We start from the raw sequence: 22,322 nt of genomic DNA, 5'->3' as shown, positions 1-22,322 counted from the left end.
GTCTTCACACTAGAGCTCCCCTTGTCATATTGCACATTTCCTCTATTTATATTAGACACACTTCCCTTTCTTAGTAGTTGAAACTTTATTCCCATGTTTTAACCCATGGCTAGATGACCCATGCTGATTGTTGGCACTATATTGAACATGGAAGCCTTTTTTAATTGGACTTATTAGATTTCAGCCCAAACCTCACACCTTCGTCTACTTATTCAACAATTTTTTTGTCTTTTCTCCTAGTAACTTGATCCACTCCTCATGTGCATGATTCTCTTACCTATTCTCAACATTTTCGTGCAACGTCTCCTCTGATATGCTCTCCTTCCTGATTTGGTTCATTAACTAGATGATTCTTTCCAAATTCAAACAAGACTTTTGAATTTTGAATTTGATTTTGATTTTTTTTTTCTCTTTGTGCTCCCCTCAGCTTCCATTGGTTCCTTCGATGGCACTGCCTCTTCTCGTGGTGCAACAACATCGTGCGCGACTCCTCCACCGGTTGCTCTCCTTATACTCTCGTGCAAGCTTTCTTATTATGCCCAAAGCACTTGAACTACTCACACACCAATTTTAAATTCTCATAATGCTCTTGGTATTTGTGTCCGTAAACAATTATATCAGTCACAACCGGCAATTCCACATTAATCTAGACGCGCACTCTAGCCAAACGCCTATGTTCCGCCTCTTTTGTTGCCATGTCCACTTTCATGGGTTGCCAATGGTCGCAGCTATGCGATACATCGCTCTCTCTTGGTAGTACCATATGTTCAAGCCCACAATGCACACTCAAATAAGCGTTGAGCCAATGAACTCCTCACAAGGTCAAAAATCAGGTGACCAAGACTTGACCGCCAAATAATGCCCTCCTAACCTCCACGGGCCACCTAAGAGAATGCTATCTTTGTCTTCCATGAGATCACATTTCACAAAAAAATATCGATAACCAACATCTATGACATCGTATCCGCCTTGCAATCGCCATATGCTCTTGAGATAATGAACTATGGCTGTATAACTCACATGCTTTTTAAGTACTTTGATGATAATAGATCCCGCATATGGTACTAAAAGTGACCTTCTCTCTTCCTCCACGAACGTTACAGATGGTGGGTTTGGATCTCCTTGTTTATCTGTCACTGATAGCTAAATTATCCCCATTAAGAGCATCATCTATCGTGAAAGGCTTAAGACTAGTCATTCCCACCACCTTATTCTTAAAGGAGACTCTCATCCCCTTTGAACCCTCCATACCACAACGAATCTAAAGATTCTCCTCCCCAAATACATGAAATAGCTTCTGCTGAAGCAAATTTCATCCGGATGGTTGCATTTGAACTAGCCGAAAGTGCATAGCTGTAGGCACTTTCTAAAATCTAGGATCTATTGAGAACTACGAAAAAGTGATTTAACAATTTTCGTAGAATGGAAGATCCGCTTGAAGTTCATCGTTTGTTCATCCATCCGCTCTACCACTAGATGCACACCTCTCACACACTCTCTCCTATTGCTTTCACCGGCAGAACCAATTACCTCACACTGTTTTTCACTTTGACGGCCATTCTCATTGTTGCTCACACCTTTTTTCGCCTTTTTCTATTTTTTTTCGCTCGATTTAAAAGAACTAAAAAAAATAAAGGTTGAAAGTGAGATTTATGCCCCTGTTTCGCACACATATGTGCTCTATGTCTTCTTTATATGCAATTTCTTATGAGTTATGATACACAGTCACACTCTCTTTTTCTCTCATTATACAATAATACCATGCAAATTCTAATTGTTAAAAATTCAAAATGCCATTGTATCTAATATTGTCAATATCACACAAAAAAAAAAAAAAGAAAAATACTATTTGTACACCAAAATCAACCATCAATGTATTTGTGTATAAATACATGTGGTTTAATTTATTTTTAATGTGTATTTATATTCCAGCATGTATTTTATATGAGGAGTGCTAGGGGGCCAGCAGAATTTGTGATGTTTAGCCATCAATTAGCCATCATCAATATTTTCAATGGTGTGAGATGAGATTTAATGGTGTAGGATTAATTATTTTTCCTTTGATGGTTAAGTGCCGGCCAGATTTCAACAAAAATGCTGGTTCTCTAGACTTTCTCATTTTATATTAGTGACTGATTTTAATGACTAATTTTAGTGTACACATAGCATAACCCATATTATGTATTTCTTTAAAAAAATTTTCTTGAAATCTATGTTCAAGTAAATTTCAACAAATCTCTGTATAATCATAATTATCCGTTCTAAATTTCAAATTTTCTAGCATGGTAAAAACTAGTCCAACTACTCAAAGTATTGGGAATAATTTTCTTTTTAATCAAGGAAATTAGTAGTGAAAAATTTTTCAATAGTACATTAAATCAATTTTTTTTTCTATTATAAAAAAAGTTCGAAAAAACAAAAGTACTCCTCTAAAAGATAATTTACTTACTCAAATTAACTATATATAAGATAATATTCACGGCAAAAATTGATATTTGTAAATGTGTTTTATTTGGGTGTCATTAAGAATTATTTTAGATTAACTTTTTTGAGTTAAAAAGATATTTTTTTAATTAAAGTATTTTTATTTAATTTTAAATCTATTTGGATACATGTTTTAAAAAAGTACTTTTATTAAAAAAATATTTACTTTTTCTAAAAACTAATAATACCTTATTTTAAAAAAATAAGAACAAAAGACTTTTTAATACTTAAATTTTTTTCTTAAAAAAATTTATCCAAATATAAAATAGTTTGTCTACTAAAAAAAGATCTTTTAAAAATATAAAAAAATAAGTACTTTTTTTCAAAAGTCAATCATATCTAAATTAATTCTAAGTTGATAGAAAAAGATTTTTTTTTCAATACAAAATATCTTTTTTATTTTTTAGCGTGTTTAGTAAATTTCTAATAATAAAAGTAAAAGTACTAAAAAAATAAAAAATATCTTTTTTAAAAAGCTACGATTTATATCTTTTTTTAAAAAATATATTTTAAAAAAAAAGATATTTTCATATAATAAATAAACAAAAAGTACTTTTATATTATTATACCCAAACATAATTAATAGATAAAAAAATATTTTCACATAAAATATCTAAATATAAAATTATTTTTATCTTTTTTATAAAATCTTTAAAAAAAGAATAACTCAAAAAAATATTCTTTTTAGAAGTTCACCAAAATAAACTCTATAAATTGTGGTTATGTTTGATTCATAGTTCAGCCTCCATAGTCTTTAAATATTTTGTTTAACTCATTTATATTAAAAAAAAGAAAAGAAAAATAATACAAGTAATGAACAGAAGCATCTATTGTCGTAAGAATAATATAACTTCTAAAATCTTGTAATATAAGATAACTAATATAAAAAAAAATTAAAGAACCCCATGATGAATGATATAGTTAGAACTAATTGATGTTCATCAACCCATAAAAGAACTTTAACTTGTAATCCCATCTACAATATTCACACGAGTCAATAACAATATCATCGTCGTCATCATCATGTAGTGTCCATCGTCCTTTCTTCACTCTCCACCCTTTACATGTGTTCTTGAATGGACACAAAAGTAATTTTCTATTTATCCTACTAATAATCATTCCATTGTTTTTCCACATTATTATTCTAACGAATTCTTCTACCTTTTTCCTTGTTCTTACAACACACTTAGACTCTCTCAAGAAACGCAAATGCCGTAACCCCAATTCGATTAACTTTTTATCTTGTCTTGATGAACACAACAAGATCATGCCATACACATATTTTGCTTCTTTATGACCCTCTTTAGCCGCCATATCCAAAAGTCTAAGACCTTTGGCGTTCCCATTCCCTAAGTATTCTCGCAATCCTTCTCTATACAAGCTCTCTGTGTTTTGATTTTCCTTGCAACGCTTCAAGAATGACAATTCTTTATCATTAGAAGACCTTGGGATAAAGGAGAGTTTGTCCAGAGAGACTCGTCGATAAACATAGTTGTCTTCCGCAGCTTCAAGAAGATCCTTGCAACTCTTCTTCACGTTGTGGAGGTCAATGAATGAATGAGAGGCTACACTTGCAACTATCTCTACCAATAATTCTTTTGGGAGCGATTTTATGATTGAAGAAGAGGATGACCTACTCTTTTTAAATGTTGGTCTTTGCATGTTTTTATTTATGTTCCTCATTGTTTCGAGGTTGTGTCTTTTAGAATTTGTGTTGTGTTCTATTTATAGTAGATGGTATAATTATTATTCTTAAAAGTTAAGGTAATAATTTAGTTAAAGATAGAATAATCTTAAAAATTAAAAAGATTTAGATAGATTTGTCAAATCAAAAAAGATTTTTTAAAATATTATATAAAATAAGAAAGTGATTCTTCCAAAATTTTGTGTTAATTAAAGATATCAAATTATATTTATAAAAGCGATATGATACATCAGATTAGTTAAAGAAGAAAACAATATTTTAGAAAAAAGAAAAAAGCAATGCATATAGATAACACAAAAAGATAACTTAAGAGAAAAAAACGGAATATATATATATATATATATATATATATATATATATATATATATATATATATATATATTAACATGATAAAATAATAAAACAATAAGAGAGAATGAAATCTATCTTTACTAGGCTGATTTTTTTAGATATGATGCTTGGCTGTGAGTTGTGCGGAGATATGATCATTACCGGTGATTTACACTGTTATGACGGCGTTGCGTTTTTAAAATTTTGGATGAAGAAATCGGTGCCACCGATTTCTAGCAGGGAGGAAGAACCAAAAATCGGTCCCACCGATTTGTGTGAGAGAGAATGATGGGGAATAAATCGGTGCCACCGATTTGTGTGTGGGAGAGGTTGATGGGGAATAAATCGGTGCCACCGATTTGTGGAGGAGGAAGACGTTACCTTATGAGTGCAATAATCGGTCCCACCGATTACTAGAGGAAGAAAATTTTATTTTAATTCGGGGTGCAGAAATCGGACCCACCGATTTGGGTGGTGCAGCGGTCGGTCCGTCCGATTTGCCCGTTAGTGCATACAAAAAGTGGATGGTGAGTTCAGAAAAGCCCCATTTCTTCCTCGTCATGTTCATCCTCTTCTCTTCTGTTCTCTGATTCATCTCCATTTTTTTTGTAAAAATTTTTTTTGTGAGGTTGTGAATAGTCAACTACGTGTAATGTTATGGATGATAGAGTTGTATTGAAGGTTTATTATTACGGACAGATCTTACTGCAAACATATGAGGGAGTTCAATTTGTGTGTGAAAATCCATTAGATGTTGTTATTCCGTTCACATTGTCATTTGAGGAATTGAAAGGTGTGATTTGTGAGAAGATAGATTCTCGAAGATGTAGGAGAATATCGTATATTTTGTACAGGTATCCTTTACCTGTGTTTGGTGGGTTTGTTCAATTTCAGTCCAAGTACGTGACGGATGAAGCAGGTATGCATGAAATGTTTTCAATGTACATGGAAAATCGCCACCGGATGTCGTGCATCGAGTTATATATTGAGTTTGAGCAATCTGAAGCGGACCGTAACATTGAATTGGAAGATTATAATGAAAGCGAAGATGAATTTGAAAGTAACTATGAGATCGTCGGTCCAGGTGAAGACGAAGATGATGCTGGCGGCGCCATGAACGCAGATGTGGCGGAAGTTGCAAATGCACTAGCAGACTCGCATCGATTTCAGGAGCCTTCTTTCATGCGGTCGTTGGATTTGGAGGCTATGCACGCACCAGAGTTTCCGCAATATATGAATGCAGGTGCGTAAACTTAGGTAGCTATGTGAAACTCTGAAGTAGCAGATCAATAAGTTGGATGAGTAATGTATGTGATATGTGACTAGGCATTTGTGACCGTAGCGCTGGATTTCTTTATTAATTAATAGTTCTTTGTTGTGAATGATATTTAGTTGTTCTTTACGTAGATGAAATAGTGAAAAGTAAGAGTATAACGACCGCAGAATATTAAAGTGTGTTTATTAATTGAGTTGTAATAAAAGACTTCCTACTGAGTACATATTGAAGCATTTATTACTTTTGATGTATGCAGCGCCTCCTGTTGTGGCGGATGGTGAGTTCACAGTGGGGATGGAATTCAGTTCAAGGGAGACAGTAATCAAGGCAATGAAAGATTATACCATCCGCAGAGGTGTGGACTATCGGGTATTTAAGTCGGAACCGACGACATTTTATGCCAAATGCACAGAATATGGGAATGGTTGTGACTGGTTGATCAGGGTAACCAAAATGCAGAAGAAGTACTGTTGGGAGATAAGGAGGTACAATGGAAGTCACACTTGTACCAGGTCTACTATTTCTCAAGACCATTCGAAGCTGGATTCCAAGACAGTTGCAGAAGCAATAAAGCCGTTGGTAGAGGTTGATCCGTCTATAAAGGTGAAAGCAGTAATTGCTGATGTCCAGTCAAAGTTTAACTACACCATCAGTTATCGCAAGGCTTGGTTAGCAAAGCAGCAGGCGGTCGAATCAATTTTCGGAAGTTGGGAAGCATCTTACGAAGCTTTGCCCATATGGTTTGAGGCCATGTGCCACAAAGAGCCATCAGCAGTGGTTCACTTTGAGACAATGCCTGCTTACTAGGTCATCCGAGAGAGTGTGACTATATCGATTTGTCCACTGCATCACCCAAGGAGAGTGGGTATCGGCCCAATCTTGATTCTTAGGCCCAGTTAGAACTTCACCGTGTGATGCACCTAGATCCTGCCCTTGAGCAGGAACACCCTGTGTCAATCCAAATTGCCTCCTGACTCTATCAGTTGCATGCCACTCGATGCATTCAAAGGATATAAGTGGCACTGTGGCACTCCAGATAACTGAATTATGACGGATGGCTAAAGGAATTACGTCTGGGTCGATATATCCAATGCCATAAGCCTGCCAAACAAACTGGACACATCGGACCAGTCAGATGATTACACAACAATTAATTCACTTAACAAGTTACATAAAGTACTTGTATTTTACAAAATACCTGTCCTTCTTGTAGATCATCCAACAACCTCCTGTAGTGCGCAAGCGTTTTATATCGGTAGGGATAGTTTTGACGGTCCCAGTTATGCCACCTGCCGACGGATAATCCATTAGTTAACTTATCTTACCATAAAAAAAAAAACAATTTCTATCAATTCTTTCAATGCATAATATAATCAAAATTACCTATTTGCAATTGGAAACACTCCGGGATTGCCGGGAATCGGAGCTAGAAATGGGAGCCGGATCCAAGCCCAACTGACCAACAGTGTCAGTGGACCGTCCATCTCCTTGCAGTCGACACGAGTTGCCCTACACAATGATCTATACAAGTGTGCCAGGTACGCTGAACCCCAACTAAATTGTATGATCCCACCGAAGTTGCGGAGCAAAGGTAAAAATTTCCAGTGCACCGCTGTACCCGACTTATCTGCAAACAGAACTGTCCCAAATAACAACATTATATGACACTTTACATACATCTGTATGTGCACATCATCAGTCAATGCTATACGATCTTTCAAAGCCCTAAACCACTTTAATTTTATAAAGCTCCCTCTACAGTCCGTCTTCCTCGGTGCAATTCCAAATTGGTGCAAGCACTCGGCTTCCAATACCTCAATGCACTCATGGTCGGACCTGTAACCGGAAGACCATTTGTCGGCAGACCGAGAATTAGCGCCACATCCTCCAAGGTCACGGCACACTCACCAACCGGAAAATGAAAAGTGTGAGTCTCGGGCCGCCATCTCTCAATCAGAGCATTAATCATTGCTGACTGACCTTTAATGACTCCAATTTGGGATACATAATAAAATCCAGTCTCGCGTAACTGTGGCTCAACAATTTCGTTGTATGGATCCGGCGGATGTAAATGGTCACACATCAACATCCTTGCAGCCTACAATATCACATTTCCATTATAAGAACAAGTAGTTCCAAGTATAACATAACTATATTATTCAAAAACAAAATTATCCATTATACAGTAAATCTTTCAATCATATTCATTACTTTATAACAGAAATTAATTAACCTTACACAGTAAATCAGCCTCTATTATTATTATTATTATTATTATTATTATTATTATTATTATTATTATTATTATTCCTCAAACAGCATACATACTAATTTTATTATTATAATTATTATTATTATTATTATTATTATTATTATTATTCATATAAAACAGCATATTAATTATATTTATTTATTATTATTATTAATATTATTATTCTTCAAACAACATACATACTAATTTTATTATTATTATTATTATTATTATTATTATTATTATTATTATTCATATAAAACAGCATATTAATTATATTTATTTATTATTATTATTAATATTATTATTCTTCAAATAGCATACATACTAATTTTATTATTATTATTATTATTATTATTATTATTATTATTATTATTATAAAAAAGCATATTAATTTTATTTATTTATTATTATTATTAATATTATTATTTTTCAAACAGCATACATACGATGATTATTATTATTATTATTATTATTATTATTATTATTATTATTCAAATAGGTTACAGACTAATTTTATTATTATTATTATCATTATTATTATTATTATTATTATTATTATTATTATTCAAACAGCATACATACCAATTTTATTATTATTATTATTATTATTATTATTATTATTATTATTATTCATATAAAACAGCATACTAATTTTTTTTTATTATTATTATTATTAATATTATTATTATTCAAACAGCATATATACTAAGTTTTTTACTATAATTATAACTTTTCATTACTATTATTATTCATATAGAACAGCATACTAATTTATTATTATTATTATTATTATTATTGTTATTATTATTATTATTATTCAAACAGCATACATACTAATTAGTTATTACTATTATTAATATTATTCAAATTATTAATATTAATATTATTATTATTATTATTATTATTATTATTATTATTATTATTATTATTATTATTATCATCTAACACCTAACACCTAACACAGCATAAAATCTAATTTTAGTTATTATTAATTTATTGTTTAAATTTTATTATATTAAAATTCAATTGTTACAGATCATAAATAAAATAATAAATTAAATTTTTATTTTTCATCATAATAATTAATTAAACTCAATTACTAATACTGATAATATACTAACTAACCATATCATTCATACATTCATACATACATACAAAGTTTATTTCTATGTTAATTTCTATTTCTAACCACCTAATAATAGAATTATACATATATACATGCTTAATTTCTACTTAATACCATTCTAATATATTGCTAATAAAATTTAAAATTCTCACTATCATTAATTTTAAATAAAATTATTAAAAAATAAAAACTTACATAATTTGGATCTCCAAGATAATTAACAATATGAAACTCTGGTTGATTTACTTCCTTAATTTTTCTTTTTCTTGGCATTTTTTTTCAGATTTTTTTACTGAGCTTTTTGGTGGTCCAACAATAGTGAATGGTGGGGTTTAGGCTTTGCAGAAAGGGGAAAGGGATACTTTGTGTGTGTGGGAGTAAATGTGAGAAAGTGTTGGGAGGGTGAAAGAGATAGGAAACACAGGTTTTGAGTGGGTAAAACGCGCATAGGAGTCACGGGTCACCCACAACCCATCTGCATGCGTGACGCGTGGCAAGGTGGTCACCAATCGGTGCCACCGATTTGCGTCCCATCCGCGACCAGAAATCGTTGCCACCGATTTCTGTACCCCCAATCGGTGCCACCGATTTCTTCGTCCAGGCCGTCACAACTCCGTGAAACACCTCAAACTCCCATAACGCTGTGAAACTCCGTCGCTATCTCCATATCAAAATTAAAAAACTCTCTTTACTAAGCTCAATTCATTTGAACTTTTTTTATATACACAATAAATAATTTATGAATATGATTATATGGAGGTTTAATAATAATAATTATTTTTTTATTTTACCACACATTTTTGAAATCCTTAATTTCTTTCCGTGTAAACTCACTACGTTCCCCTCTCTATCCACAGAGCCACCTCCACCTACTCACTCTTCTCTGGTCTTCGACGTCGCCGTCGCCATCCAGCCCAGTACTTGCTGCCGATCTCTGCCCATCTCCCTCGTTCTTAGCCCCTCTCTCCCCGTCGTTCATTCGCAGTATCCCTCTTCTCTCTTCGAGTCGTTCGTTATCAGCCTCAGTGCGCCGTCGTTCTCTCTGCCGTCGTCGTGACACCCGCGGGCGTCGTCGTTCTCACTCCTCAGCGGCGTCGTCCTTAGCAGGCAACGAGCGATGGCGTGGATCTCAGCGAGTTGAGCGTCGTCGTCAGCACCGTGGTGCTCCCTCTCCCCCTTCATCCTCCACTTCCAGAGTTCCAATGCAGTCTCAGCCTCAGGTATAAATTTGCTTCATTGATTTCATTTTTTTTTTGGTTCCCTTTATGTTCTTGTTGTATGAATCTGCCTCATTGAACTCATTCAAAAACTTTTCTGTTCTACGTATTTTTTGTTAAGGTTTGTTATATGAATTTGTTTCATTGACTTCATTCAATTATTTTTTTTTTTGTTCTGTTTATTTGGTTGTTTGAATTTTTTTTTTTTTTTGGGTTTTGTTTATGAGGGTTAAAAAATTTTGAAATTTGTTTTTATGATAGTGATTTCAATTTCTGTGTGTATGGTTCTGTTCATGATGTTCTAGTTCTATTTTTGGTCTATTTTTATTTGTTACTACTGAAACGGATAACAGTTGAAAGTAAGAATCAATAGCACCTTTTCTCTATTGCTTCAGTTTTACGCTTGGAAAAAAAAAACAGCAGAGAATATGGGATTTTAGATGTTTTCTATAAGGGTTCTTTGTGCTGTAACAAAACTTAACTTATTGCTTGAGATTAGTTTACTTGTCAACCAGATCAAGTCCTGGTGTAGAAGTTAAAATTCATTTCACTTCCTGTAAAGTATATTAGATGTACCTCTCTACTGTTAAGGATGCCAAATTCTTCTGTTTGCATCAGAAAATAAATGTTAATATGTTTTATTCAAAATCTAAACTAGTGATTTTGATGTCTTGTGTTTCTTCCTGGCTATGCTTGCAGGAAACCTCATCTGCTTATTACATATTGCAGCAGTATACTGCTGCCTCTGGAGGGCAGGAGTTGCAGAACCCAATAAGAAATGCATATGCAATGGGAAAGGTGAGGATGGTAGCTTCTGAGTTTGAAACTGCAACTAGAGTAGTGAAAATCCGGAATGCCTCTAGGTGCGCGGAGTCCGGTGGATTTGTGCTCTGGCAGATGAAACAAAAATGGGCATTCTGTGGTAACTACTCTTTTCAGGTTTGGGGAGATGGCAATGAGCCATACCAAAACAAAAATGGAAGAGGCGTGGACAATTGAAGAGGTTGCATTCAATGTCCCAGGTCTCAGTAGATTGCTTCATTCCCCCAGTACATTTGAGGACAGGTTCTGTCTGTTAAGCATTGGAGAAATCTCATAATTGCAGTGTTGATAATATGATCTGGAAGATGGAAATCTAACAATGCGGTTAGGAACATCATCAATTCAGGCAAATTGTTAATAGCAGTCACTAGTTTTTTTTACTACTAACGTCTAGAATTTGATGTACCCATCATATCTTTTCTAATATATATGAATTTCGTTTGTATTTTGATGCTTTTTGTTATTACTTCTCAGAAAATGAAATGTACACACCAATGATTGTCTATTCAAGAAGTTTATGCATTGTTCACAAATAATCATAAATGACTTGCTTACAAGCCCATATGGTATTAGTGTATTAGCATATTGCCGGAATCTTTGTTTAGCTAATTTTATAGAAAGATGAAACTAAAGAAAAGTGAAAGGAAAAGTATAGGGTACCAACATATTATTTGCCAACTTATTGCCAACAATAATTAATTATTATATTTTAAATACATATATAAAGAGACACATCCAGAAAATATATCTATAAAGACACTTCTATTAAACACAACTATGAAAAAAATATTTTTATTAGACACATCCACGAAGACACTTCCATGAAAAACAGTTATAAATAAGAGTTGACAGAAATTAGCAGATATGCTGTTGGTAACGTAGCGGTACCGAAAGTGAAAACTCTCAATTGGACATGCATGCTTTTTTAATAATATAACGAAAAATGAAAGTATGCACATTGTAACGTGCATAAGAATTAAGACTAAGAGGGTGTTGTTTCTTTTTAGTAATTACTGAGGTAGAAGCTGTCCTAAAGGAACTGGGAATTGATAATCCATTGAAGTGTTAAACCAATAAGGGGCTAAATAGGCATCTTGATTTTGAAAACCAACAATTTCAACATCTTGGTTATCTTTGCATCGGTGAAATAAGTGGTAATTCCTCTCCTTTAATCCCTTTTTTTTTTGGTTATTTTTTTCGTGCATAATGAGCATTGAGCAGTCTTGCTTAAATTCATGGGAAAACAATAAAACATAGCCTTTCTAATTTAACAATTGAGCTATAAAAACATTTGTCTTCACTTGACATATATATAGTAATTCAGGTCCAATATTTCTTTTGTATACATAATACATGCAAAAACACATGAACGAATTTCAGTACAACTTATTTTCCAAAAATGAAAATGATACATTGACAAACAAATTAAAGATGCCCAATAGCAAATTGGCTTGGTTTAACTTCATCAAGAATTTAGGTTTGTTTAGTTTACAACATTCAGAATGCAGTAAGAAAAGCAGAGCACTGAGAGAGCATAGTTTTCACTTTTATGGCAGCCATACTCAAAATGCTAACAAAGGATCATTGGACATCTTTGTTGCTTCAATTTTTGGCTTCAGCTTCAAGTGTTAATCTGACACCATCTTTGAATGAAACAGGATGAATTTTTAGTGTTTGAGCTAATCTAGTGATATCATTGATACGTCAGATGGGGACTTCACGCCTCTATTAACCTGAAAAACAAGTATGCTCGGTTCATGAAACAGAATCAGAATATATATTGGTATGAAATTTGATTATCAGTTAGCATTAAGGAGGTTAATATTTTCTCATATACAGAGATAATGTCAATAAACAATTACTAATTACATCAGAAAATTGTGATAAAATGAAGCAGATTACATACCGATGAGGCAGACACTGATTTGATTTTTGAGGTGCCATAGCCTCTAAACTGCGCAACAGCCTCAGCCATTTGAACATGCAATAACCTATAAGGTCCCCCAGCATTGAGTAACAATTGTATTTTCTTACCTTCTATGACAACAAATCAGAAAAGTAGAAATCATGGCAGCAAAATTAGTTTAAAAAGAAGGAGAGCATTTAAAAAGGGCTAAAAGAAAATGAAAGTACCAAAGGAAATCATTATTTACAGAAGAAATTTTGTATTTACATGTAACTCAGTTATAATATATGAATAATTTTCATAGATAAGAGGGTTTCTTTGCAACCAATTTACAAGACCTGATGGCACGTTAATAGCATGTGCAATATCAGGATCAGTTTCACAAAGAGCACAAGCCAATTAAAACAGAAGGACAAAGGACAGAAACATCAAGTAAATAATCAGGTAAAGTATGGTTCCAAGGGGGTTGTCTCTTCCAAGGTACTCAAAAGCCAATTAACTAATGGCAATTTGTGAGAATAAATTGATTTGAAGATAAATGATAATGAAGAGATGAGTTTATTTGAGCAGAATCAATCACATTACAAACGAACAAAGCAAAAGCGAAATATTAAAGCAAATTGTTTGGCTTCATCATCTTTAACCTTTAACTTTACCCTACTCTATCTCTGCAATATGCTCAATGCTGCTTTTATTTTCATCCCAAATTCAAAACACCAACCTTTAGCAGACCCTGTTCCCACTTTATGCAATGTATGAGAACCCCCAAAGTTACAATCCAAAGAAAAAAAAGGAAGAAAAAAACATGTGAAAAGAAACAAACAAATTCTCACTCCGTTTTCCACTCCACCATTCCTCAAGAACAACAAATCTCAAACCAGCAAACACTGTTAGGGTTACTCACCGTTCTGCAGAATGTGCTTCCATCTCAGATTCTCTCTCTGCTTCACTCTCTATACGAATAAGCGCAAGATCTGCTATCTCCTTACGCATACGTTGAGATACTTGAGTTCAACGGCTACTGAGGCGTCGACCTCAACGACCTCTACCGCCACGTGCACCTCTACCTGAACGCAGTCGCGTCTGCCTCCCCCGCCGCCTCGTGCCGCCGCGTGGCAGGTATAACGTAGCAGTGAAGTTGAACCTGGTGGATGAAACGAATTCACAAGACTTCGGTGGAATGAGAATAAAACGACGAGAATCGCAAGAATTTGGATGAAATCGAGAAATTGAATAGAGACATGGAGGTACCTGGTGCAGAAGATGGAAGAGGAAGAAGCGGCAGGATGGTCGGTGGTCTTCCATGAAGGTGTTGATAGTTTTTTTTTTTTGTTGAGGAGTTCGTCTGGGAGCTGAAATTGAATAGAGATACGGAGTAATCTGAGCAAACGAGGGTTTGATCATTGAATCTATCAAATTTTATTATTGGGGCAAATTTAAAATATTGAAACTTTTATCTTTTAGTATAAATTTTAATAAGTTATTTATAAATTTTAGTAAATTATTTATAGATTAAATATAAATCATTAGATGTATTATCAATTTAATCTAATACTTTAAATTGAATAGTGTATTAGATTAGTTCAAAAAATTTGGATTGATTTTAGACAGATTTGACAGAATGATTCAGTCAAGTAAAAAGTTGTTTTAAGAATACGTTCAAGAGCTATTGAATGAACAATATATGTATGACAATAAATTAAATGACATAATTATAAATCCCCACATATAATGATAATTTGAATGAGGTTCAAATTTGAATTTTAACAGAGATATTTTTGTTCTTAGTCAAACTATTCAAGTTAAATTAATACAAATATGCTACACATCTATTTAATTTTGTATCTAAATTCATCTAAACTGATTCAATACTAAAAAAATTCAATACCATTAAATGAGCGTGTATTACACGCACCTCAAACCCCCAAAACGTTAATATTCATTCGCACTTTATTATGAAAAAACGTTTCTTCTTCTTCAACACACACGAAATTGCTCATTCTCTTCGAATCTTTCTCAAAATCACTCAATCTTCACTCGTGTTCTCTGTAAAAATCGCTACTGAAAAAGAATCGCGAGAAGATTTCGGAAGGAAGAAGCAAAAATGAATGAAAACAACAACAGAGACTGACAAAGGTTTGAGAAAAACTACTGTTCATTTGAAATCTTGCAATCTACCGTTTCTCCTAGTTGCATTTTAGGTTTACTGGATAGAGTTGCTTCGTTTAGTAAATCGACGTATTCTGATTCCATTTTTACAGCGTAACTAGGGCTTGGAATGAAATGTGTTCTTATTTTCATTCAGTTCAGTGGAGTTGCTAATTTTGATTCACTTGATTGTTAGTATGTTCAGTTGACATCTTTTGCATGCAGAAATACTATTCTTGATGAATGAATGTTTATCACGTTTTATTCACAACATGAATGGTGTTCTGTTCATTGGACTTGGTGATTTTTATTCACTTGATTGGTTGTTAGTGTATTTGCATGCAGAAATGCTTTTCTAGCTGTTTCATTATTTATCAAGTTTTATTCAGTGCATCAAGTGAGTTCGGTTCAGTGGATTGGGACATTTTCATTCACTTGATTAAGATATGCATGCTTGTGCTTGTCGGTGTATTGAGTGAAGTATTCACCAAATTTTTTTGTCCTTACGGCAAAAATGAAGAAGTCAATGGTGACAAAGAAGGAGAAAGCGCTATAACGTAAGCATATGCACACATTAAATATATTTATCCGCTTTCATTTGAATAAAATCTATTTTGTATTATAAATATATAGTGACATTCTATTTTGAAACCTTGCAGAAAACTCACGATTGCAGATGCCAAACAAAGGCAATAGCGAAGGTGTTCAAGGAAACGAGCCAAGAAAAGAAAGATATTGTTGAAGAAATGGGATTTGGTGCGCTAGCACATGTCCTGGAAATGAACGTCTCTCACAACCTCTTGAGAGAATTGATTGATTTCTATGATTACTATCATGGATGCCTGAAAACTCTCCATGAAAAAATATACATAACATCTGACAAGATAGCAGCTGCACTGGGCATAAATCACAGCGGTAATACACTTTCTAATTTCTCCTTATTTTTGGTTCATTGCTTCCTTTAATTTCGGTTCATTTGGCTGAGCCTTTTTGGCTGATTTGTTGCTATTAAAATATTATAGAGAATCATTTTCCTAAAAAGGTTGATTACGGCAAACTGAATCCGGCAGACAAGCAGATAATCGACAGCTTCAAATGTATTATGTTGGCATCTTTGACAAAGTCTATCCTCGAAATGAGTGTTGAAAGGGAGGAGAACAGGCAGAAATTTTAGAGGACATTTGTCGTCTTCGTACAGAAATGCTTCTTGCTGCCGACGACGGTAAGCGTGACCTTCCCAATCCATAAGTCGCCTGTCCTTCGAGTGGACAACATCCGACAATGGGATTGGGCAAATCATGTGCTGAGCTTCTTAAGAAAGGGAATCAAAAACAAGATAAAGGAGAAGAAAGAGTCTGTTGACGGCTGTGTCTTCGTTTTGATGTTGATATATTTCCATTAATCCAAGTTCCCTCGCTTGGATGCACCTGATGCTCCTGGGCCACCATGGGTGGCCCACTGGACAAAGCAGATGATGCTTGACCGGATTGCTCATAGAGCTACCGATACAATGGTAAATTAAACAAAACTTTAGTAGATCGACTTATTCTCATTCCATTTTTTTCGCATAACTAAGGCTTGGAATGAAATATGTTCTTATTTTCTTTCTGTTCAGTGGAGTTTCTAATTTTGATTCACTTGATTGTTAGTGTGTTCATTTGAGTCCTTGTGAATACATAAAATATTTTTCTTGATGATTAAATGTTTATCGCGTTTTATTCGCCATATGAATGTTGTTCGGTTCAGTAGAGCTGCTCATTTTGATTCACTTGATTGATAATGTTTTCAGTTAAGTCCTTGTGCATGCAGAAATATTTTTCTTGATGATTAAATCTTTATGGCGTTTTATTCAGCACATTAATGTTGTTCGGTTCAGTGGAGTTGCTCATTTTGATTCACCAGATTGTTATTGTATTTGCTTAGGAACTTCTGTATAGAAAGCAAATAAAGAAGGAAAAAATAAAAAGAAAGAAGGTAGAGAAAAAATCAAAAGGGAAGAAAGAAGAAAAAAAATTGTTGTTTTGGATTCTTCTTCGGAAGAAGACACTTTTTTCCGAATTTGACTCCGAATCCGACAAAACACTGCTAGCCAAGAGAACATGACAACAAAGGCTGGTTAAAAAACAAAAAATTGTTGCGACAGATTCAGAAACAACAAGAGAAATTGAAAGCAGTCCCACGGATTCAGAAAGCAGAAGTGAATCCGAAAACCAGTAAGTTTGATGTTCATATTGATTTCGTTTTACTTGTATTTGGTTAAAATTGTTCTTATGTGTTTGTTCTTATGTATTACTGAGAAGAAGAAGAAATTGAAAAAAAAGCGACAAAGAAAAGAAAACAACCACAGAAGGTGGTTAAAAAAGAAAGCAAAAAACAGAAGCTTGTCCCGACGGATTCAAAGAGCACAAGCCAATCTGAAAGCCAGTAAGTGTTGGGTGATGTTCATTTATGTGATTGTATGATGTTCATCTGGTTTAGTTTTGCTTTTCTTTGCTGAAAATTGTTTATGTATGCTTGTTAAGTACATTACAAATGTGATATTGTTGAGTGGAGTTGGTCAAGTTGATTCATTTGATTGTCAAGTGTTCGGTTGAGTCATTTTATATGCATAAATGTTTTTCTTGATGACTGAATGTGTATCGCATTTTATTCAGCACATGAATTGCGTTCGGTTCAGTGGACTTGGTCATTTTTGTTCACTTAATTGTTAGTGTCTTCACTTGTCCTTTTTGCATGCAGAAATATTTTTCTTGATGATTAAATGTGTATCACGTTTTATTCAACACATGAATTGCGTTCGGTTCAGTGGACTTGGTCATTTTCGTTCACTTGATTGTTAGTGTCTTCGCTTGTCCTTTTGCATGCAGAAATGTTTTTCTTGATGATTAAATGTGTATCACGTTTTATTCAGTACATGAATTGCGTTCGGTTCAGTGGAGTTGGTCATTTCATTCACTTAATTGTTAATGTCTTCAGTTGGGTCCTTTGGCATTAGAAATCTTTCTCTTGCTGATATTTGTCTCTAGTATAAATTCAATGTGTTTGTCTGTGTTGTAGAGAAAAAGAAATCGAAAAAACACCCATAGTGAAAAGAAAACAACCGGAGATGGTGGCCAAAAAAAAAACCAAATCAGGAAAGCTTGTTTTGACAAATTCAGAGAGCAAAACTGAATCTGAGAAGGAGTAAGTTTCTGGAATCATATTTTCGGTTATTGATGCTTTCATTTTATGTTCATTGATACTTATTTTATGAATTTTCAGAATTGAACAAGTAAAGGATAGCGCTGCGGAAAGAAGAAGACAGGCGTTGGAAATGTTAAGAGAAAAGAGATCAAAGAGAAGAAATGATGGAGCTCAGACAGCAAACGTTACTCCAGATCAGTTTGACTCGACAGAGGCACGGAATGATTTTTCCGAGACGTAAGATTCGGTTTCTTATACCAAGTTCTTTTTCTTTGTTTGCTAACTTTTGCTAGAACATCTTCTAATTCCTCTGGATTCACTTAGTAATATTTATTTATCTTGCTTAGACTGCCAACTGTAAATCTGGGTAGCGAACCTCTCTTACAGACTCAGACGAGCTCCACACCGTCTGTAAATGCCCCAAACAATACCAGGTAAATTCGTTCATTGCATGCTTTACTTTCGATTCAGTGGGTTCCAAAAGTGAATTTCATGTGTTTCTAGACCTTTGCTTTTAATCTTGGTTGCTGATTTTAATTTAGTATCTTTTTTATTAGGAAAAATACCCCGAAAACCCTAGTAAAATATTTTAGAAGAAAGAAAATCCATCAAAAAAAGAGTTTAAAAACTCCACCAGTGTAAGTTAAAAATATTTATGTTGCTCTTTTAGATTTAGGTAATAATTTTTGTTTAATTAATCACACGGAAATCGTGTTTAAAAGTTAGTAACGCTACACCTGATTCTGACTTACAAATCATTGAGGTTCGAGAAGAAACTCGTTCTGAACCTTTGGAAATGTGAGTTTTCAATGTGCAGATTTTAGTTTCTCAGAACCAATTCTAATTATTCAACATTAACTTTTTCCTTGTTTACATTCCTTAAAGCTCCTATTGCGGTGTCTCTTCCAAGTTCTCTTAAGGAAAAGTTGATGAAAGATGACTTTATCTATATCCCTTCGGAAAGTCAAACACAACAAACTTCTAATAATGAGTAAGTTGCACATAAAATTCTTTCTATTAATTTTCATGGTATAAGATAATAATTTGGGGTCATTATTGAACTATTTTCTGTTTAATGCAGCAGCCCTCTGGAACCGCAACAGCAGCCCTACGAAGAAGCACCAACACAGCAATCGGAACAAGAAAAGCAGGCCGCTAAGGAATCTTCCCCGAGGAAGATGGAGCTAGAACCTCCGTTGAATGTGTAAGTTTTAACCAATATCATTTTTTATAATGTTTCATCTTATATATTGCTTTTTCATTGTTCCTTTAAGTTGTAATTAGAATTCTTTTTATTAGTTTTAATGGTACAGGATAATAATTCTGTATCATTATTAAACTATTTTCTGTTTAATGCAGCACCCCCCCCCGAAGAACAACAACAACCATGCCAAGAAGCTCCGGTGGCATGACAATTGGAAGAAGAAGCACAGCCTGATTTGTAAGTTTTCTGATTGTTCAAATCTGGATATTTTCGGTTCACTACATTGTTTAATTTCGATTCACTACATTGTTTAATATCATTTTTGTTAAATTTCGTCTTATATGGTACTGCCTTTTTCTTATTGCTTGAAACTTTCCTCTATCGTCTTGCAGTGCTGCTCGTCCTCGGCAATGGGAAGATGATGTGCCTTCCTTCATCCTTGGGTTAAGTCCCCCAGCATCTTAACCAACTCTCCCCCTCTCAAATGACAGTGACTCAATCAAGTCAACCCTCTGAGCCGACTGTGTCAGAGCTTGAAATACTGGCAGCGGGGGTGGTAGATGCTAGGGTGACGGCGGCATTGAAGTTTGCTGAAGTAACAAGTGCCGAGCCGAGCTTCACAGCCGCTGAAGTTTACAAAACTCCGGAGAAAGAGAAAGAAATCACGGAGGAGTTGAGGGGCTTAGACATCATTTCATGTCTCTAATGCCCGAACAACATGTGGAAAGCACGGTAAATTCTTTGCCTATTGAGTTAACATAATGATTTTTCTAAAGACTCTTATACTTCATATCACGTAAATTTTCTTCCTGTAGGTGGTCAATACACATTGCATGATTCTCAACGACATGAAATGTCCCTAGTTAGAGAAAGATATATACTGTGTGCCGACGGATATTTTGGTAAGCCAAATTTTTTATTCCCTGCTAATTGAATGTGTATCACGTTTTATTCAGCACATGAATTGCATTCGGTTCAGTGTAGCTGGTCATTTTTGTTCACTTGATTGATAGTGTCTTCAATTAGGTCTTTTTTCATGCAAAAATGTATTTCTTGATGATTGAATGCGTATCACATTTTATTCAGCACATGAATTAGGTTCTGTTCAGTGGAGTTTGTCATTTTCGTTCACTTGATTGTTAGTGTCTTCAATTAGGTCTTTTTGCATGCAGAAATATTTTTCTTGATGATTGAATGTGTATCACGTTTTATTCAGCACATGAATTACATTCGGTTCAGTGGAGTTTGTCATTTTCGTTCACTTGATTGTTAGTGTCTTCAGTTATGTCCTTTTATTCAGCACATGAATGGTGTTTTATTGGTTCTTTTGTGATTTAACTGAGGTTTGTTTTGCAGATGTTTATGTTGGAAAACCATGATGAGAAATACATTGATCCAAAGACCAAGAAGGTCTACCGGTTCGATGTCGATCGATATGCACACCAACGCCAGTTTCTTGACAAAAGAAAACTCGCATCGCATCTATTTGAAAGTTGTGATTTCTAAACCTTCTTTGATAATTCTCTTGTTTGCTATCGTTTGAACTGAGATATTCTATAATTTTCCCAAATTTCAACTGTTTGTGCCGATTTACAATGGAGGGCACTTGTGGTTGTGGATTGTCGATGTTCGGAAAAAGGCATTCTATGTGCTTGGCCCTGTGAACAAGAAGAAGAATGAAATAACTAATTTAAGAATTAAATTGAACAAATTTGTTATAAGTTATATAAATGTTTCTCTTGTTGATTCAATGTTTATGATGTTTTTATTCAACTCATGATTGGTGTTCGGTTCAGTGAAGTTGCTGTTTTTGATTCACCTAATTTTAAGTCACTATTTTTTTTTATCACTTTCAGGGATTAATAATCTCCTAGATAAGGGTTTACGCTGGGGTGAAACCCTTAATGGAGGACAGAGATAGAGAAGAAGCAGAGTATATCAGGCTGAATGGTCAACGTACAAGGTAAAAATCTTTCTCTTCTATAGTTCTATTTTTAATGTGTTTTATTTTTTATACTATTAATCGTATTTTACTTAAATTCTTGCTTAGTTATGATTGTGCAATATACGTCATGAAATGGCTTGAAACAATTGATCCTCGAAAGATCAAAAGCGGGAAGAGGTATCAGTATAAAGCTTGGACACAAGTAAGTAGTTTCTAAATTAATAAAATTATTTCATTTCTCATTTCAGTTGGGTTCATTTCTTATGTAACTTATTCCTTTCAATTGAAATGTAGGAAGAGATTGATGCTTTCAGGCTTGAATATGGTCCAAATATTGTGTTGCACAAACTGAACAAAATGAGAGACCAAGTGATTCGGGCATGTGAAGCAATAAGACTCCCGAAGCCATCTGTTGCCCTCTCCAGCCCTTTTTGTAAATTCACGTCTAGGGATATATATAGTAGTAAATAGAATATACTTTGTTTAACTGGTTGTAATTAATATTATTTTGTTTAAAAAAGCAAACACTGCTTCTTTCAATGTATATATCTGAATATTAATGTAAATCTTAATGTATATATCTAATGTTAATATTTATACCTGATTAAAGATGTATATATCTGTTGGAACTGTCTGGCTGCTGTTTTGTTCCAAGTTCACAGTGAATGGAATCAGGGTGTTTATCAAGCATCAGGAATCCCAAATAAACAAATGAACCGAAA

At 34.0% G+C, this 22,322-nt stretch overlaps 3 protein-coding genes and 1 long non-coding RNA gene across 7 annotated transcripts; 1 reads left to right on the top strand and 3 right to left on the bottom strand.

Moving 5' to 3' along the window:
• Window positions 1-3,411: 3,411 nt before the first annotated feature.
• On the bottom strand, window positions 3,412-4,167 carry LOC148578481 (putative F-box protein At1g67623). Its single transcript, XM_088503061.1, has one exon. It carries the CDS (start codon window positions 4,165-4,167, stop codon window positions 3,412-3,414), a length of 756 nt encoding a protein of 251 aa, XP_088359187.1.
• A 2,396-nt stretch (window positions 4,168-6,563) lies between these two features.
• LOC148578480 (serine/threonine-protein phosphatase 7 long form homolog) lies at window positions 6,564-8,003 on the bottom strand. The gene is made up of 5 exons (XM_088503060.1): window positions 7,980-8,003; window positions 7,776-7,893; window positions 7,179-7,680; window positions 6,994-7,084; window positions 6,564-6,908 (listed from the first exon to the last, which is right to left on the bottom strand). Exons 1-5 carry the CDS (start codon window positions 8,001-8,003, stop codon window positions 6,564-6,566), a joined length of 1,080 nt encoding a protein of 359 aa, XP_088359186.1.
• Window positions 8,004-9,497: 1,494 nt separating this feature from the next.
• LOC148578479 (uncharacterized) lies at window positions 9,498-11,747 on the top strand. The gene is made up of 3 exons (XM_088503058.1): window positions 9,498-9,558; window positions 9,935-10,395; window positions 11,092-11,747. Exons 1-3 carry the CDS (start codon window positions 9,498-9,500, stop codon window positions 11,389-11,391), a joined length of 822 nt encoding a protein of 273 aa, XP_088359184.1. The 3' UTR covers window positions 11,392-11,747.
• Window positions 11,748-12,494: 747 nt separating this feature from the next.
• Window positions 12,495-14,552, bottom strand: LOC148578478 (uncharacterized). Of its 4 annotated transcripts, none has more exons than XR_015899770.1 (4): window positions 14,372-14,552; window positions 14,025-14,264; window positions 13,121-13,251; window positions 12,495-12,947 (listed from the first exon to the last, which is right to left on the bottom strand). It is a non-coding gene; the product is annotated as an uncharacterized LOC148578478 (long non-coding RNA). The 4 variants fall into 4 exon arrangements; XR_015899771.1 differs by having other exon boundaries at window positions 14,025-14,290; window positions 14,372-14,528; XR_015899773.1 differs by having other exon boundaries at window positions 13,121-13,248; window positions 14,372-14,528.
• Window positions 14,553-22,322: the final 7,770 nt, after the last annotated feature.

Source organism: Arachis ipaensis, chromosome B1 (genome assembly GCF_059453495.1).
Source record: "Arachis ipaensis isolate K30076 ecotype BB chromosome B1, ASM5945349v1, whole genome shotgun sequence".
Classification (NCBI taxonomy): Eukaryota; Viridiplantae; Streptophyta; class Magnoliopsida; order Fabales; family Fabaceae; genus Arachis; species Arachis ipaensis.
This window is presented reverse-complemented; position numbering and strand designations above follow the sequence as displayed.

Bases quoted from the DNA above. Each gene is read 5' to 3' on its own strand.
- LOC148578481 (XM_088503061.1), bottom strand. From the start codon at position 4,167: ATGAGGAACATAAATAAAAACATGCAAAGACCAACATTTAAAAAGAGT.
- LOC148578479 (XM_088503058.1), top strand. From the start codon at position 9,498: ATGGTGGGGTTTAGGCTTTGCAGAAAGGGGAAAGGGATACTTTGTGTG. The intron at 9,559-9,934 runs GTGAGAAAGTGT...GATTATATGGAG, and splicing joins TTGTGTGTGTGGGAGTAAAT to GTTTAATAATAATAATTATT. The intron at 10,396-11,091 runs GTATAAATTTGC...CTATGCTTGCAG, and splicing joins CAATGCAGTCTCAGCCTCAG to GAAACCTCATCTGCTTATTA.
- LOC148578480 (XM_088503060.1), bottom strand. From the start codon at position 8,003: ATGAATATGATTGAAAGATTTACT. The intron at 7,894-7,979 runs GTATAATGGATA...GTGATATTGTAG, and splicing joins ATATGATTGAAAGATTTACT to GCTGCAAGGATGTTGATGTG. The intron at 6,909-6,993 runs GTATTTTGTAAA...CGATGTGTCCAG, and splicing joins ATGATCTACAAGAAGGACAG to TTTGTTTGGCAGGCTTATGG.